General features: G+C 36.8%; 1 protein-coding gene across 3 annotated transcripts; it reads right to left on the bottom strand.

Annotated features, from left to right (window-relative positions):
- Nucleotides 1–1,227: 1,227 nt before the first annotated feature.
- Nucleotides 1,228–19,194, bottom strand: LOC114748595 (brefeldin A-inhibited guanine nucleotide-exchange protein 1). Of its 3 annotated transcripts, none has more exons than XM_028937024.1 (11): nucleotides 17,845–19,194; nucleotides 16,765–17,082; nucleotides 12,800–13,133; nucleotides 11,761–12,183; nucleotides 10,866–11,158; nucleotides 10,340–10,613; nucleotides 9,501–10,003; nucleotides 6,880–7,201; nucleotides 5,797–6,154; nucleotides 4,497–5,167; nucleotides 1,228–2,738 (listed from the first exon to the last, which is right to left on the bottom strand). In XM_028937024.1, exons 1-11 carry the CDS (start codon nucleotides 18,924–18,926, stop codon nucleotides 2,133–2,135), a joined length of 5,184 nt encoding a protein of 1,727 aa, XP_028792857.1. In that variant the 5' UTR covers nucleotides 18,927–19,194; the 3' UTR covers nucleotides 1,228–2,132. The 3 variants fall into 3 exon arrangements, with proteins under 3 accessions (XP_028792857.1, XP_028792858.1, XP_028792859.1); XM_028937025.1 differs by having other exon boundaries at nucleotides 17,918–17,977; XM_028937026.1 differs by lacking the exon at nucleotides 17,845–19,194 and having other exon boundaries at nucleotides 12,800–13,143; nucleotides 16,765–16,930.
- Nucleotides 19,195–19,209: the final 15 nt, after the last annotated feature.

The following is a 19,209-nucleotide window of genomic DNA, read 5'->3' as shown; positions in this document are numbered from 1 at the left end:
CTCTCTTTTCACTTACCAATAATTTAGATATTTATGTTTTCCTAAAAAATAATTTTAATAAATATTTTCAAATAGTATTGAATTGATTAATTTTGATCATATTATAAAGTTAATTGTAAAGTTTAATCTTTTTTTTTTTATAGGAAATCAAATGTCATTAAACTATGAAAAATAAGTTTAAAAATTACAAAAGTTTGGCAAAATCAAGAAAATCTGATTAACAGCATAAGAACACAAGGATTTTCAGCATATTATATTACGCAAAATACTTATATCAAGTTTTTTATATTTATTATATCAAATTTTCTAATCACACAAGACCCATATGTACGATTTTTGAAATATTATAATATAATTGTAAACTCACATGAAAAAAAAGATACATAATCTTGTATAATTGAAGAATTTAACACAATGAATATAAAAAACTTGATCTAAGTATTTTTTATATATTAATATATCAATTTAATAGTTTAAAATTTTTAAATATATTTTGTTTAACGCATATTTATTAAAAAATTATTCTAATTTTCAATCAAGTTAATTTTTTTAATAAAAATTACTTAAATTTTGTATAAACTTACTATAAATATTAAGTAGATTAAGCATACTATTAAAAAAATAAATTAGAGATTAAGAATAACAAAAAATAAATTAATAAATAATTAGAGATTAAGAATAATGAAAAGTAAATTAATAAATAATATATATTTAATACAATTTTCAATTAGAAGTTTACATAGAATCTTCTTAAAATATTGTTTGATGGTGTTAAGTAATGAATTAGATTAAAATGTACATCTTCAATTAGAATACCTCAATTTTATTATTTTAAGTTTCGCAATTTTTTTAATATCAAGACTTACTGCAGAATTTGACAAGAAAGCTTGAAGTTAAACGTTCAAGTAGATAAATCATCTACTGATGATATTGTAATAAAGTTAAACATCATAATTTTACAAGTTATTGCATATAAAATAATATTAAATTTATAAGTTACATACATACATATATATATAAAATACACACGCACCATACAAGTTGAGTAGAACACATTAAACACCATATATGTCCAAGAGAGTATTGGCTCTCAAATTAAAAAAGGATCAGTTTAGATTAGTTCCCTGTCAGGTTGGCTTGTCTTCCAACTTCTACCCACCCCGCCAGTTTCTCTCCCTCGTGGGTGAAAAGGATTAATTCAACGACTGATTCATCAAATTTTCCATGTACTCCTATTCCGAGGGATTACGATTTTGCAACTATAAGGTAAACAAGAGCCATTTGACCGATTACAGACCTGGAACCGAATAGGTCCTCTTTGCTATACTCTGTCCTTCCCCCCCCCCCCCGGGGGGTGCCAACAAGGAAGTTATATTAAAGCAACAAAGCCTTACAAAGTTCGAAAAGCAGGAGAAAATCAAATCAGCAAGAAAATAAAAACAAATCAGTAACAAGAAGTTAACCAGCCAAACAAAATTAGCAGCTTCTTTGTCCAAAATTCGCCTGAGAAACGTCGCAGGTCTCCACACCCTGTTGACCGGGCACCACCCACTTAGTGAAGCCTTAACTACTCAATCTGCAGCCCAGCTGGCTGTACTCTGTCTTCTACATGTTCTCGTTCGGGTAAAATTTTTCCTTTCATAGAGCCGAAAAAATGGAACAAAAGCCTTACCAAACTTATGAGAGAAGCCAACATGTTTGGCTTCTTACAACTTCTTGACATCTACAAGATACTTCCTTATCATGCTACGTGTGCCTCAGAGTCTCTTCGTCCCCAGCATCGGACCATTTACCAACTTCATGCTGGTTTCAGAATTCGTCCCCAAAATTGGACCATTTACCAACTTCACACTGGTTTCAGAAGAGGGAAAGAAATAAAAGCCCCGGGGGGGGGGGGGGAGCCATGTAAACCTCATGTATCCATGGTATTTCGACGCCGCTTTAGATGAATTTTCTCATTTACATAATGTCACAGCCAAGGTCAACCAACGGCATACACCCTCCAGCACCAATGTTGTGTAAATAAAAAGTAAAAAAATATATATGGCCAAGGAACGACTCTAGCCTCAGCGTATAAAGATAATTCTGCCTGCTATCTCGTGACATTTCATCTGAGATATACCGACCAAAACTCATTCCATTATCATTGGACCTATGGATGAACGGAACATATTGCTTAGGGCCTGTTGAACTTCTCCAGATGCGTGTTCACTCCGCACTAGGTCTACCAACAAATGAAATAAGTGAGGAACGTACTTCCTGAATGAATCCTTGTTCAAAGCATTTAAGCCTTGCAAAGCTGAGACGACTAGAGGCGTCCTAGCAGCTATTTCTTCCTTCTTTCCTGAGCTCAAAGGATGTTTCCAGCGTAGTACCAGCCCGGCATCTGACTTGTTGGTGGATACAAAGCCAGTGCAATTTAGGTAAATAGACAATATATTTTCACATACGGCTACAAACTCTGGTTCTAGGTCCATCTCATCATGCCAAGAAGGATCATAGGCAAGTAAAGTTTGAAGAAAGTTCAGATGATTCAAGTAGGACTCGTTTTCAAAATGAACCATGGGGGGGCCAGAGAGCTCCAAGACAGAGCAAGCCTTCTGCAACTTCTTCAGAAGGACTGAATCAGTATTCAGCTGATGAGCATGAGATGCGATGGACGAATATAATTCAAGGAGGATTTTAATATTGACCGCTGATAAAGACTGCTGGTGCATTTTGTAGAGATCAGTTGCAACCTGTGGCCGGATCATATAAGGATTTCAAAAATAATTTATTCAAGAGCTAAACTTGAAATCATTAAATGGTTCCCACAAAGAACTTCAAGCAAGAGAATATGCGGACATTAGTCTTAAGCAATAAACTGATAGGATTCCCACAAGTCAAGTTTATAAAAGCAAACATCAGAAGTGGCTTTCCTTGATAAGGTGGTCTAATCCAGTCTAATCATGACTAGTAACAATAAAATTAATCTTTTTTCAGAAGTATGACATTAATGGACCATGCAGAGAAGGTCACGGGCAAATTAGCATCCTTTTGTCAACGGCTTCAAAGGAAACAAAGTACAAACAGGACGTTAAACACAAGAAGTGCCCTCTGCATCTATGTAATAAATACCCCCTTATTCACCGGAAAAAAACCCTCAAAAAGAACAAGAGAATAACACAAAAGTAATACTACAAAGACAGTCCTTTTCCACAACAGACCCACGAATGTTGGCGTGATCATCCCTAGTGACTGCCTGATTGGAGGCAGTGCTAAAGCATAATAGCAAGTTTTGGCATTAGGCATGTATGAAGGGATGCGGATGCAGAGACACTCCGCAGAATTTAAGATTGAAACTCAGTCCCATTCAACATGAGTAAACAAAAAATGTTGATATTGATCGACATTTAATCAAGGTGAAAATGGACTCTAGAGCAGTTGATTTGAAGCATGTTTATACAAATGAACGAGTAGCTGACTTGCTTACTAAAGGACTCTCGTGCAAGATTTGAAGAATTAAGCAACAGGCTAAGAAGTGATCATGTGATATCTTCAAATCTGATTTTATTATCCAAACATTCTGCTTTTATGAACTGACCATTAGGACCCAGATATAGAAGTAGATTATTATTATTATTTTTTAACTGTAATTCATTCTTACTGTTTTACTCCCATGATTTTCAGATCTGGGCAGGGAACCTGTTACTTAGGTCCTGTTCTGCTAGACAAATAAACATTGCAAGATGATTCTTTCTTACCTTCTCGCTCAAATAATAAGAATCACTAACAAAAAATGACATCAACCAAAGAATATAGGTAGCATAGTTCCATAGAGCGTTTTATACCGAAGCTCCAAAAGATAATAAATGGCATTTTTTGGAAAACAAGATCAAGCTACGCAGTTCCACAATAAGAAAACTGACGAACTGGTTAGCTGCCCAGTTCAAGTAGGCCTGTTAAATCATGATGTTAATAACCAGGTTGAACCGGTCAGGTTAACAGACGTGTCAGACTCCAGTTTATGTCACAAACTAATCAGCTGATATTCCATGTCTAAATTACGCTTCTATTCTTCTTGTTTGCCAAAAATTCCTGACAACTTTGAAAGAAGGAAGCTTTTTTACCCCATTAAAGTAAAACCATTTAGTTCAAGCACTTTATCAGACCCATGCTCTAGAAAGCAAAACTAATTGTGCAACCGAATATAACAGGCTAACTTAACACATAAGCATGGATGACGCTCTTTGAAGGATGATAGTGGGTGAGAATTAGATGAGAGGGAAGAGAGAATCAAGGGGGCTGAAACTGACAAGGGCAGGTCAACTAAGTCCCCACAAAAACCTAGATTATAGTAGTCAGTGAAATTTATGCACAAGCTAAATAAAGTGCAAAGAAAAGGGAAGAAAATGAAGAAAGTACAGAAGTACTACATCAATTGGCATTCATAAATCCATTTCAACTAGTGTTACCTGTATGCATACATTTGTGCAAGCAAACGAAGGGAAACAAACCTGGGCAATAAGTAGCTGTGAGGCAATATGATTCTTCATTCTTGACACAACATAAGCAGCAGTTTGAAGATTGTCATCATCAAAATCTTCAATTGTCATTTCATGATCTGAAGACCCATCCACATCAGCAGAAGATTGAGAAATGTAGGGAATATCTATATTATTCATGGTTCTCAAGACCTTCATGAACGAAGGCACAGTTGATGCAGCTGCATCTTTCAAAGCTAGAAAAATCTCTTTCCATTCTTCATCTGAAAACCTACTACCCAGGACACCTGTAAGACGCACTAATCCGGCAACTCCAGTACTAGCTGGACCTTGAACAGGACTTCTTATAAATTCCATCAATACTGACACCACACCTGGTAGTTGAGACCTCACCACGTCGAAAAAGGAGACAAGTAAATCTATTAAACACTCGGCTGCTACTGCAGAAGTCTCAGAATCCCACAAGCTTCCTTCAGGATTCCCAGATACAGAAGCTGAATACTGGTCACTCACATCTCTTTTTCCAGATACGGAGTTATACAAAGGGAAAATAACAGAACAAAAAAGGCTATCCCAAAATGAGCGTGAGAATAAATGACCATGATCCTTTAGTATGTTAAAAAGCACCTCCAAAGAACTCTTTCTGATAGCTGATCTTGGATCACATGTTAACTTTGACAACCCTGAAACAAACAAATTTCAAAAGCAGACAGGCAAGGTTTTAGAAACAAACGATCTAGCAAACTATTAAAGCTTGAGATACAGCTTACCAAAATGTAAAAATTACAGCACCCTTGATTGTTGTGTTTATGAGCATAAATAATAATTTTAGTTATGTAAGGAAAGGGTTAGTTAGAAGTAGCCATCGGGGTTGTGAGAGCCCTTATTGCTCCTGGTAAGACTTTCAACTCACGTAACTCCCTCAATTCTTCTTCAACGGCTCTGCCATTTTCTTCAATGCTGTTTGTGATCTAGTCTCGGGCATACAGGCCAAGGTTCGTCTGCTTTGATACCAATATGGTAAGAGTCGCAGAAAGAGACAGGAAACTGAGGGAAAGAGAAGGAAGAAGGGAAAAAACCAAAGGGGAACAGAGAGAATAGAGAGAGACACAGCTGAACATGCACTTCTAACAGCTACTTCTAACTAACCCGTCCCTTACATAACTAACTTTATCCGTACAAATTACACATCAGTGAGGAATATGAAATGTGATGTGAATGAAGAAACCATTATGAAGTATGTCTACAATGTGCTCCACCTTCAAAAATGCATAGTGCTTAACCACAGTACTACATATCTGAAGCTTATTACCTGATAGCAATGGGTTCCAATAGGATACATGATCATCTTTATCAGTAGAAGATTCCACGACTGGAACACCATTAGCTACAGCAATTGATGAGCCATCCACACTGCTCTTCTTATTGCAAACAAGTCCCCCCTCAGCAAGTTTGACCGCACAGAAGCGAAGAAAAGCAATTGCATTGAGGCTTACATCACTGTTAAATCGGCTATTTGTAAATGTTAGAAGGCATCTAACACAATCAGTGAACGTCGTTGTTTCTGTCTCTGTAATATAAGGGAAAAATTCACGCACAATTTTTTCCATGGTCTCAAATGCTAACAAAACAATATTCTTCCTCTCATCTTCAGCAGCAACAGTGAAAACCTGAACCAAAATTGCTGCATCAGAAAGCAATGTTTTTTTTTTTTTTTTGGGGCCTCTCATATACAAACAATGAGATATATTAGTCCTTCTTGCTTTGAAATTCAGGTTTTTCTTGAGTGTCATCACACTAATAAAATAACGTCCGAAAGACCATCAAGGTTTGATGCCATATGCTTCTTTGACATCCTTTTCTTCCTTTTATTATTTTCCCAAGAAAAATAAATTTAAGACGTTCAAATTTTAATGAACCAAGCAAATAGAATATGAGAGAAACATGGGCGAAGAAATATGAGAAAGAGAACAAAAGAGAATGTGGGAAATGTAGTCAGTGAGTATTGAATTTTACGAGTCCCATATTTATAGTGAGAGGGTAAGACAACGTATGAATGACAAATAGTTACCAGAATAATCTCCCTAATTATTTACAGCCAATCACAATCATGATTATTTAGAATCAAATCCTAATCAATCATCGTCAAAACCACTCAATCATAATCAACAGAGCACATAAGAAAATTATCAGCATTTATAATTCATACATGGCAAAATTTTACATAAAATCACATGTAAATCTCTTAGAAGTTAAGAATATAAAGAGAATATTAAACAATAGCATGTCTTAACCTTGGTAAATAACAGCCATGGGTTTCCCATTACGTTGAACCTTTGAAACCATAAACATCGCAAGGAAATAATGAAAACAAAGCCAGCCAAATTTGACATACCATAAAAACACTTTTCCAGCCAGATTTCACATTACTGACCCTGCTAAGGACCATTTGTGAGATGCAGCGAACTATTAATTCTCTAATTTCTGCAGAACTGCTTTTCCTCATAACAATCACGAATGGTCTCAGAAATTCGTTCTGGAAATTGTAATTAGCTAGCTCTTCACGTTCCAAAAACTTCATCGCAAGTTGCCGCAAGGAGTCCATCACAAAGATTGCAACTGATAGGTTTTCAGATAATCCAACGGACACAAAGAAATCTGATAGAACATTCCATATGCGAGACCACACTAATCTGATACGGTTCATATTATAATGCCTGCAAATGAAACCATGTTACAGTCTGATATGTAAAATAACAAAAGCGAGGGAGTTAGTTAGTGTTAGTTAACAAGTCATTAGGCGTGTAAATAAGAGGACTGGGTAAGTTGTAAGGGGAACTGTGAATGGCTTAAGTGAATGAAATAAGTTTTCCCTTTCTCTCTCTCTCTGTGTCTCTCCCAATTCTCTCATTCTCCCTCTCTCTCTCTCATACAGAATAATAATTCTGTAACATAGTCATGACTACTAACATATGCTAAAGGCATGGCTAGCAGAGCTTATTGGCTGAGGAAAAAGACACTGCAATACCTATGGGTGCACAACGCCTGTCTTGGTCTACTTATACTAATAAGAAAAGTATTTTTATAGGAATTGATATGGAAAAAAAACTAATTTTTTTCAGTGGCTAAATATAATTTTACAAGAACAGATATGAATCTGATCATTTTTTTTTTTCAGTTTTCAATCAATCAATATATCAATATACTACATAACAAGTATAAGAAATTGCAACGTTCACAAGGCCAAGAATAGAGCAGCTTATTTCAGGTTTTGTACAAATGCAAGGGGCTCACTCTGGTTTTCACCAAAATTTGAGAAAAATAGCCAGGCCAGCGTAGGAGTAAGGCTTCAAAATTGAGGAGGATGGTCTACTGTGACACTACAAGTTAGGCCACTCAAACCATTACGTGGAAAAAAAAAAAAAAAAAACAATGTATGCGTCATCAATAAAAGTAACACTTTCCTTCATTATAAAATCTTTCAAAAACCTTAAACATGTGATATCTTCTTACCCTGCTCACTCATACCAACATCCATTTATATATAAACAGCTCAAAAGTCATTTGTTATATTTATTGATGAATACACTCGAATCACATGGTTTTTCCTTTTAAAAACGAAAATTTGAAGTTGCAGCAACCTCTCAACATTTCCATAAATATAATTAAACTCAGTTCCAAAATGCAGTGCTAGAGACTTTTTTTTTAACCCGACCATTGTGCCCTGCCCGGGCTGGCAGAAAGGAAGAACAAACACATTTTAGAGATAGCCAGGTCCCATCTTTATGCCTTTATTGCCCTAAAACTCTGGGGAAAGGAGCAATGTTGACAGCCACTAACCTAATCTGTAGAATCTCTTCAAGAGGGTTAAATTTCCGTTCATATTAGAAAAAGCACCTTTAGACCTTTCCCACAAATCATACCATGCACACACTACCTTCATAAGTTTTTGGCCATGTCTCATTTGTGCACTATGACCTTGGAGAGAAACTTGAGACGAGAGATGGGTCTCCATCAGGTGTACGGGTGTTCTTTCCAGGACCTAGCCGATACAATGATGTCAAGCCAAATGGCCTCAGTATAAGAAAACTTGGGACGGGTCAGGACAGCCATGCCAACCAGTTTGGTCTAAGCTGACCGAGGGGGTTTTCAATACTAAAAGAAAAAGGGAAAATTGCAATAAGATCCCGCCCAAGGAAATTGAATGCAAAAAAGTCCTTTGAAATCAAATTATTCTGAAGTCCCAAAGGACCTCATTGTAAAAAAATTTATTTGTTTAATTACCATATTGCCCTTATTTTTTTCTTTTTTAAAGTTTGTATTAACAACTGAAAGAACAGTTGTTAACAACTTAAAGTGTAAGGATTAACAACTATCGCGGCAGGTATTGACAACTCATGCATTACATTTTGTGATGTGTTGAGAAAATGTGTTGTTAATACATGCCGTGATGGTTGTTAATCCTTACACCTTAAGTTGTTAACAATTACTCTTTTAGTTGTCAATGCAAACTTAAAAAAAAAAAAAAAAAAAAGAGAGGGAAATTTGCTAATTAAACAAATGAATTTTCTTGCAATGAGGTCTCTTGGGACTTCAGAATAATTTGATGATTTCAAGGGACTTTTTTGTATTTAATTCCCTTAGGTGGGACCTTATTACCATTTTCCCAAAGAAAAAAGTCCTTGAAGGCATGTTGGAGCTTTAGAAAAATAATTTAAACACGATTAAAAAATAATATATCATTTGCAAAGTCAAGACCCTTATCGCACTCTTTTGAGTAAGATGAGTGCCTAGTGGGGAAACGAGCAGTAATTGTGGTCAGGATTCGAAGCATCTAATGGGGGAATTACCATGTAACATTTATATTCAAAAAGATATTACGGTGCCAATTTAAGATAAAAACTGTCCTTACTGTATATTCACTTAATAATTTTGCACGTCAGCCAGGACAATATCACTAAAGAACTAATTTTGACAAAAAGCAAATCTACTTAGCAGAAAGAAAAGAAAACTTACGCAATTTCTACTATTTTAGTGAGGCTGAATACACGGGGGTCTGTGGGAGACTGCAACTCTGAAATGGATACCTTACAAAGTGCTTTCACAAAAGCTACTATTGCCTCACTGTTCAACCTTTGACTATGAGCAAACACATGATTTAGTTCAAGGCTCCCAATCTGGTCCAGCAGATTTAAGTTTGAAATGAAGTTATTAATCTGTTCTGGTGTCACAAGTCCAGAAGCGTTGATCCCAACACTTGTGCTGTCATATGAACCGCCACGAACAACAGCCACCACAGCTGGATTCTGAAGGGTTCCTTTCTTCTTCAAAGAAGGAAAACCTGAAGTCTTTGGCACTTTTTCCTCTGATTCAACACTAGATGAAGTAAAGAAGGATGCATCAGGTGGCGCACCCTCACCTAAGAGTTGCAAATGCTCAATACGGGAGAGGCATGTCAATATGTGTTCCCATGCTTCATGCAGATAATCCCCATCTTCAATGGCAATTGAAATTATAGCCTACAGAAAAAAGATGCAGCAATTACAGCACTCCCATCACAAAAAGACATTTACAACAAATTAAATGGGTCACCAACTAAATAAATAAAAAGAAATGTATAAGTCATATTTTTCTTTCCACATAGCAGACTAGTCAAATAAAAACAAGCCAACTACTACCAGTCTATGGTGTGAGCACAAGGCTAGAGAATTGATAATGGTGGTAAACGATAAGCCATTATTTTTGCTATGTTGCACAAGAAATGATCTTATTCATTCTTAAATTATCTCTCACTTCAGAGAACTGCTTATTGTCAAACCTAACGGTCAACAGTAATAAAACTACAATATGTTTACCTTGACAGCATCAACATTTTTCTGCTTCATATCTGCAGCACAGTGCAGAAATGTAAATTTAGCAACAGATGTAACAAAAGCATCCCTCTGAGTCTGCATACCCATCACAGCTGTAACATGCACAGCATGTCTAAATCCCTGCAAGCATTCAGAAGTGGCTATCCTGTCATCACTCTGGTCAAGAGTTACACTGAAAGCAGCCAGCATAGGACCCCAGCAGACTTCCACCATAAACCTCAATATTGCCACATCTGCGACGGCATGATAAACAGATCTGCAACAACAGGTAAAGTCGGAATCCCCCCAAATGAGTAGCACATAAAAAATGCAGAGCCTTAATAAACTAAATATTTGTTTGAATGTAACAGATATCAGTGAAAGCAATCAAGCTAGCGTAATCAAACAGAAAATCCACATATATGAAAGAACAGCATAAAAACTTAAAAAGAAAGAACTAGTATGATTATCTTTGTAAAAGAGCACATTTCCACACAAAAAATCCGAAAATTGGTCTATTTTATCTTACTCTGATTTTCCTGACTTTGACTTAAACTGCTCCTGAATGTGACGAATGAGAAGGCCATTTGCACCCACCACTTTATCCTCCTTCTGTTGCCAGTTCATAAGATTGAGTAAACCATCCAAACCCAGCAATCTATTAAAGCTATTTGCCTGTTTGCTCTGAGGTGCAGAAGAATCAGCATTCATCTTGATTTCGCTTCTAACAATTTGATCATATAGGGTCCCAAGGTATTCTTCTGGCAGATCCTTTCCATCATCTATTCCACGGTTGTTTCGAATAAAATCAGCCTTTGTCATCTGGAAGGTCACCAACGCACAATGTAACCCAAAATCCCATGTCAGAAAATAAGATATCCTGAATTCGCTAAGCTATATATTGTAAATAATTATTATAAAACATTGTCATTTACAAATGCACAATGAGTTTCTTGAGCATACGTGTACTAATTTAGCATTATAGCCGCCCACAAAAGGAAAAAAAACAGAGATATCAAATGACCATTTTCAAGTAAAAATCACGTTGGCCTTACAAAATGTTCCCATGAACAAAATAATTATATATTGGTATGATCATATGGTGTCCAATACCATTGACTATTGAGTAAAATTCAAGCATTGTTAGACCCATATGGGAGGAACTCTCCCAGCATGACTTTTTTTCACCTACAGGGTCCAAACCTACAACCTCATTTACAAGGTATAGAACCATAACATATCAAGTGCCTTCAACTCAATCCAATCATGCAAGTTTAAAATAGTATGAAATATTCAAGGTTCAATCAGTTCTAAAAGGAATGGAGTCATGATTAGAATGGACCTACCAATTTAAAATTCTACATAAAAAGAGCTGATGTTCTAACTATAGGCCAGAAACATTAGAAAAGATTAAGCATTCAAACCTTATCTTTCACCATACTATTATGAGCATCTGTATTAAGCATTATCACGGAGTAAGCCAAAACATAGGCAGTATCTGCACTACTAAAAGAACTTGGATTGCATTTGCAGTAGCGCTCAGCAAACTTCTCCATGATGCGATCAATCTTCTGCGCCTCACCAGGCAGCCTGAAGCCCCGAAGAAAAAACCTTATGGCTTCACCAAAATCCATCCCTTTGAAATTAAAGGAGTCAACATAAGCATGCATAACTTTGAGAGAAAATTCCTCTCTTTCCCCCAAATAGTCACCAATCTTGGTTTGATCAAGGGAAGTAGTGTTCTTAAGGAAAAGAGCCACTTCTTGTGGAGAACTGCCAACTTTTTTGTTGCTTGTCAAAAAATCAATACCCTTGCACGGTTTTCTATTAAAAAGTGATATACCCTTCTGCATTTAACCCAGGAAGATCATCAACAACGATGCAAAATAAAAGGTCAGAAAGATGAGACCATGCACTTCATAAGGGCGGACAAACTATAACACATACAGTGCAGGTGTCTGTAGGTATATAAAACCAAATAGTAGATACTCATGATGCACAAGTTAATAGTATATAATCAATACAGGTATACGGTATAGTAATTTTTTTTTTTTAATAATAAACAAATAGCAATAGCTATTACTGCCCCAAAAAAAAAAAAAAAACATTCAATCGGTACAACATGAAAAGCCAGATAGCCTTGTTTGGCATGATGTCAGAGTTCATGTAACCTTGCTGCAAATAGGATTTAATTTCAGATCTACGAGACTTAAAGCTTTCAAGCATAATAACAATTTATTCAATATGCAGGCAAACTAAAATTCAAATTAAAAAAGAAAAATACATGGTGCTCTCTTGCTCTCTGCCCAAAAGTACCCCAATTTGCATACATATCCAATAAGGGTAACCGTTGGGTCTAGAAGTACCCATGCTTCATAGGTAGAGACTCAATGCAGTATGAGATGATATTTCATATTGGCAACCATATAAAACTTGTCTTCCTCTATGTGATATAATATCAACCTGAAGTTCAATTTTATATGCCCGACGCTGCTCTAGAGTAGCAGCATCTGAAAATTCAGAATTCACGTCAGGATGAAACTCATGGTCAGAAGCATTTCCTTCTTCGCCATTTGAACTCAGATGATTCTCTCCTGTGCTACAGCTTTCAGTGCTTTTGGGCAAATATGAATCGCCAATCCTTATTTGCTGGTCCATCCATGTTCCCATTGACTTGATGATGCTGACCAAACACTTCACAGACTCATGTCGGAAAGTAATATCCTGTGCTGGAGACAAAGCTGTAGTTGACCCAGCAGGTGGCCCTAATGCAGTTTTAAGAAGGCCATTGACAATCCTGCAAGCATCTGATGGAATTATAAGAGTTTAAATACTAAAGCAAGATGCAGAAATCCAAGGAATATAAGTAAAGAAAACAAATTTACTGTACTTAGGCCTGATTTGGTGCACCATACAAAATAAAACTTGATGGCATAAACAGAAGTAGGTACTATTGTACAGGCTATTTGCTGGATAAACCTCATAATATCATATGTTGTGTCAATATATTACATCTGGAATAACGCAACAATGTGTTTGATGATAGGATGAAAATCATTTTATACATCTACATAACACATTCATGTCACAGAACAAGTTACAGGAAGTGGTAGGGTGGGCACATAAACGTAGTGGTGGAGAATTCCATGCCAGAGGTCCAAGTTTTGGGTATGTATTGGCTTCGGTCAAAGACTGATGCTACTCACCCAATATTTTCTATCTAGTAAACTCCGATTTTATTCAAATTAATAACATAATGATAAAATGAAATATAAACTAATTTTGTGAAAAACAAAAAAGGAATAAAATCAGCAAATAATAAAGGATAATGATAGGGAAAGGTGATTCAGTAGCTAATGCGCTTATTACTGGGCTTCCACGTTTGTCAGCACTCCTCAAATTGGAAGTGAATATTGATCATTCCCATCTTGCCATTGAGTTCCTCAAACCTTACTCTAAAGATAATCTTGGTCAACAGATCAGCTACTTGAGCATATGAATGGATGCAGCTCAAATCAACTATTCTACCCTCCATTTTGTCATTTATAAACCGCTTGTTAGAATCTTCATGCTTTCTCCTATCATGGCCACGCTGCCACACCAAATTTTCACAAGTGAGAGTGTGTGAATGTTCATTTCTTGCTCTAACCTAAGTATCCACATTCCCTCACAAATTCCAAAGGCTAGTGCCCTAAGCTCGGCCTCAACAATACCTCTTGCCATAATCGCTTGCTTCTTTCTTCTCCACGTGACCAAGTTGTCCTACACGCGTGTGGAATATTTAGAAGTGGATCTTCTATACACCACATAGATATAAACTTCTCCCAGTCCGCATCTATATAAACTTCTACACTCCATGTTCTTACTTTTGCAAAGAACAACCACTTCCTAGGTGTCATCTTCAAATTCACCATTTAAGAATGCATTCTAAACATCCCGTTGCTATAGAAGCCAATCAAGGCTAACTACTAGTGAAAGTAGAATCTTAGTTGTGTTAAATTTCGTAATCAATGTGAATGTCTCTTGATAGATAATCCCATGAATTTGAGCGAACCTCTCCATCAAAATGATGGAATTTGGCCTCCCAACACCCCCAAAAGGAAAATCCAGATTTACCTGGGAAGCCAATTTTGATGACCAAAATACCCCTTATCTTTTTTCAAGTGTTGCTCTATGAATCTAGAGTTGTTGATTTCACATCTAAAATTTTGTCAAACCTCATCTTAGAACCAACAAGAATCAATAAGGAACATCCAAGAAGATAATACAAAGGTCGATTTGGCAACAAGATAGAATGAGGGTCCGAATTCTGCAGCACATATTATAGCATTCAAGTGATCAAGTAGCAACACTAGGAGCTGATCCAATATAGTAATATTGTTCTTCATGGCAACGAGATTGGAGTAGATCAGTTGGAGCCAGTCCCAAGGATATGGAGGAACAAGAACAAACATGGCTTCAAGATGTATCTTCCTTGGAGGAAGCCTTACATCTTTTAAAAGCGCAAAATACAACTTTTGATTAGATTTAGTGTTGAAGCTGAATACATGCAATGTCTCAGGCAATATATGGACCAGTATGGGTAAACCAATCGCTTCAAGAACTAAACTTTGAAATTTGAACAAAATGACATTGATCTCTGACAATCAAGTTGTTCTAATATAGCCTCCAAACTGGTTTTTCACAAGATGGCTGAGCACATTGAAATTTATTGTCACTTCAAAGAAAAGATGCTCTGAGGGACTCTCAATACTATCACTGTTGGTTTTTTTTAAACCATCACTGCTGTAAGAAACACATAGGCCTCTAATTGACTTAGTAAGAATTTCACATAGGCCTCTAATTGACTTAGTAAGAATCTCAATTAGAGGCCTGTGTTTTTTACATCAGTAACAAGTTTGGGGCATCTGATTTATACGTGTTAAATTCAGGAAGAGTGTTAGAGTTAATGTACATTGTGAATGCCAGGTGCAGTTGGCTAGGTTATGACTACAATGCTAACTGGATAGCAACTATAGAGATAGCTGTGCATCTCCACAATTAGACTACCATTTGCGGAGTCTTTAGTGTTTTCCTATAAATACAGTGTCATGTAGCTAAGAACACACCAAATAATTTTCCTTCAAAGAGTTTGCTTTTCTTCTTCCTCTCACTATTTTATAAAATTCAAACCTTGTTTTACAAATGGCTCATGGGAAAACTGCTGCCTCCTGTTAAAGCTTCATACATGTGGAGACAAACATTCTCAATCTGATTATGAGGAAATAAATTTGCAGTTTCCAGCGTTTACACCTTTCTTAATTGTGTCCCAATCCTTGAGTATTTTCTCTCAACTTGTACCAAATTTCTGTTGGATGTTACCAAACAGAGAAACCAGGTTGAAATTATTGCACTTCTTGGATGTTTAATTCATAAGTAAGTACCAGCCCAATTTGTCAATAATAAGTGGACGATTTGCTGCCCTTAAAGGGAGTATTTGTATCTGATAGTGATATGCAAAGGAATTCAACAGCTTATAACGTTTCTAAGTTGAACAAGGTCCCCCCCGGTTTAACGTTGAGTTGTGTCTTTTGGTTTGAGAATATCTTATCCACCATCAGTTCATTATCTCTCTCTCTCCAAATAAGAATTTTTCTCGTTATTTTTTTTCCAAAACGGAATCCTGCAACAGACATTTGAATGATATCTATGTAATTCAAATCACAAAGTGACTCATCTGGAATTCTTTTTCATGTCCTGTCCCTACGCTAAAATGGTTATTACATAGCAATTTATATGGTAACTTTCTTTGTTAAATATGAATTCATAACACGCTTCAATATGAATTCTTAACACACTTCAACTTCTAATGATTTAATTTTTGTATGCTAGCCTGCCTGGTTGAGTGATATTGTTTGGTTTGATTTCCTGCAATTTTCATTTTATTTTCCCACATGTATGCTAGCAGAATTATTCACAATTTTTGCATAATCTATTATTATTAGCAATATAATCTTTCCAAAAATAATTAGCTGCCAGATAATGACTACTAAGTACACATGGTTTTGCTTTGATGACAGTACTTTGTTGTCTATGCTTGGGAATTGATAAGTTGATCTATTAATTCTATCTAAAGGTTTATATTACAATCATATTGCCATTTGACCTTGATGTGGAAGAGAAAAAGACTGCTTCAAAAAATGTTCTTCGAATTCTAAATTCAACATTACATTCCTTGCAGCTAGTCAATTAGCGTTCATCACACTTGAAGGCGCCCATTCTTATAAGTAAGTACCAAAATTCAATGATTCCGCATTAACAAGCTTACTTTTCTGGCAACCAAGCTTAATGCAACTAGAAACAGCAAAGAATTTATCCATGTCCATTCTTCTTTAAAGGTGTTTGTCAAGGCATAATCAAGAAAGTACATACAACGAAAAACATGATACCTTTCAAATATATTCGAAGCATCCACATCACAATCATAGTTGACAAAGATGTCAATGATAATTTGAGGATCTTGAGCTAATTTGTCCAAAATGTTCAGGACAGTCATTTTCTGCAGAAAACTTGGCTGAAGAACATTCTCAAGAACCCGGAGGATAAGCATGGGAAAAAACATGCCAATTTCTTTTTTCAACCCTGATCTGAACTTTGATAGCAAGTTCATGAAAATAGAACACTGAAGCTGAAATATGGCCATGACCGACAGGGCACTGTTCTTTAACAATGACAAGCAAAGATATTGCTTGATGGCATCAAGGAACCTATGTCATGTTAAAGTAAATATGAGTTTTATGCCGTACTATTTACAAAAGAAGGTACATAAAATTAAAATCAAAACGAAAAGCAACATAGGCAATTCAATATTCTTCGGAAAATTGCACTTAACAGGCAACTAAATATTACAGACTTGATGGTAAAACAAGACCCATTTGAATATTCTTTTTTTAATTTCAATCACCAACATACATGCTACTAAAGACTAGAGTTATAACAAACTCTTTACCAATAAAAGAACACTAACTATCCTGCACAGTCATGTGGTAACTTTATGCAAGCACAGCTATGCATTATAGATTTGAAACATACAGCCACCTGCTTATTAACAGGAATCAGTCTATATTACAGATTGAATTCCATAGCCTCAGCTAGGACACCCCCTGGAGAAGGTCAAGTACAGTAAATGGGACTATAATCTTGGGGGTGTTTGGTTGGAAAAAGTACTTTTAAAAAATACTTTCATGCAAGTTGAGGAGAGTGTTTGGTAAACCCTAAAAGCACTTTTTGAGAGTGCTTTCACATAAGTCGCCTCTCACATATTTACTTTATATATCATAAAATTACTTTTAAAACAAAATTATGACTTGGTTTCCACCCAAACACCCCCAAACTAAACTCTTCTCGTATACTTATTTCGTATAGAATCACTTTTAAAATTATAGTTTGGTTTCATCCAAACACCCTTGGGCATTCACAAGCTTGTTAAAACATAAACGTATGTGAGTTACAAGTTCAATACTACTTGCCTCTCATTCACGCGCCAAATTGAGCCCGCGTTATCCATCACAACCTTAAGGAGCTCCAAGGACAAAATTTTACCTCTCAAGAGGATGCGATCGTCAGAGTGCTGTTTAGATGAAAATTTCATTGTCAATTTGCACAGATTTTTGAAAAGAAGAATACCGTCCTCCCTAATCTTACTGACACTAGCTCCAGCTTCATTATCAAACTCCCCATTACTCGAAAGACCAGTTTTATCTGCTGCTTGCGGCACTGATTCAGAGCTATTTTGCAATTCCAGTCGCGATGACAGGGATGGTGCCTTACTATTAGGAATAGGAGCACCCTCACTCGCCTCCATTACCTCGTTAATGAAATTTTGGCAAAAAAGTATGGAATTCCCCTCGTTCAAATTCTTGTCCGTGAATTCCAAAAGTTGACTGACAGAAGCTCTTTTGACGCGGACATCCATAGAGTCTTCCTCGACCCTTGTGAAGACAATGATCATAATCTGGGCAAGAACCGATTTTGCACAGATCTGATTGGTACCGTTTACCCCACCAAGGTACACATTATAACAAGTTCTCACAATATGAATGAGACAATCCGCCCGGATCAAAATGCAGGGGGATCGTACAACTGAAAGCAAAACTCTGAGCACGCCCAACTCTATCGCCTCCTCCCCGAGCCCACCTGACTTGCAAACGGCATCAATAATCCTGAAGACAACTTTGGACTGCGAATCAGTCGCAGAAGTACAGCTATCAGGGCGGTCAATCTCACCATGGACAAGGCCAAGAGCGATCAATTTAAAGGTACACTCAAGAGCAGGTTCAACAACCTTCGCGTACGCCGAGTCCAGCGCAAGAAAGAGAGGTTGAAGCACATATTCTGCGTCCGAGGAGGAGAGACCTGAAAGAGGAGATTGGGCATCGGACGGAGCAAAGTCGGAATCAGATAGGGTTTCAAGCTTGTCTAGGGATGATTTGCAGGCGGAGACGAGGTGGGAGTGCTTACGCCAGGCCGCATTCTTGATTATCTTGTCCAGTGATGGACCCAGAACACGGCCACAGCGTGAAGGACCCCCCAAGGCTAGGGATGCGGACATCTTTCAGAGATAAAATGTACAGCGAGAGAGATTGGACCGTAGAAAATGTTCGCATTGACTGATCTATGTCAATGAGAACCAGAAGTGATGAGTGCCACCGTTCAAAAATTCGATCTTCCTTTGGTCGGAGCTGGGGGATTGGAAATCAATATGACATTTTTTATTTTGCAGGGTAAGACGTTCTGGCTCCTGTGCCGACGTTTCCGTGAAATGAATGAGTGTCCTGTTAACGGTACTTCGGATGCCTAGATCCAGATTAGAAGAGTCGAGTCGGAGGGGAAGC

Source organism: Neltuma alba, unplaced genomic scaffold (assembly GCF_004799145.2).
Source record: "Neltuma alba isolate B1F8T4 unplaced genomic scaffold, ASM479914v2 tig00005752_pilon, whole genome shotgun sequence".
Taxonomy (NCBI): Eukaryota; Viridiplantae; Streptophyta; class Magnoliopsida; order Fabales; family Fabaceae; genus Neltuma; species Neltuma alba.
The sequence above is the reverse complement of the archived record's forward strand: the minus strand, read 5'-3'. Positions and strand labels throughout refer to the sequence as shown.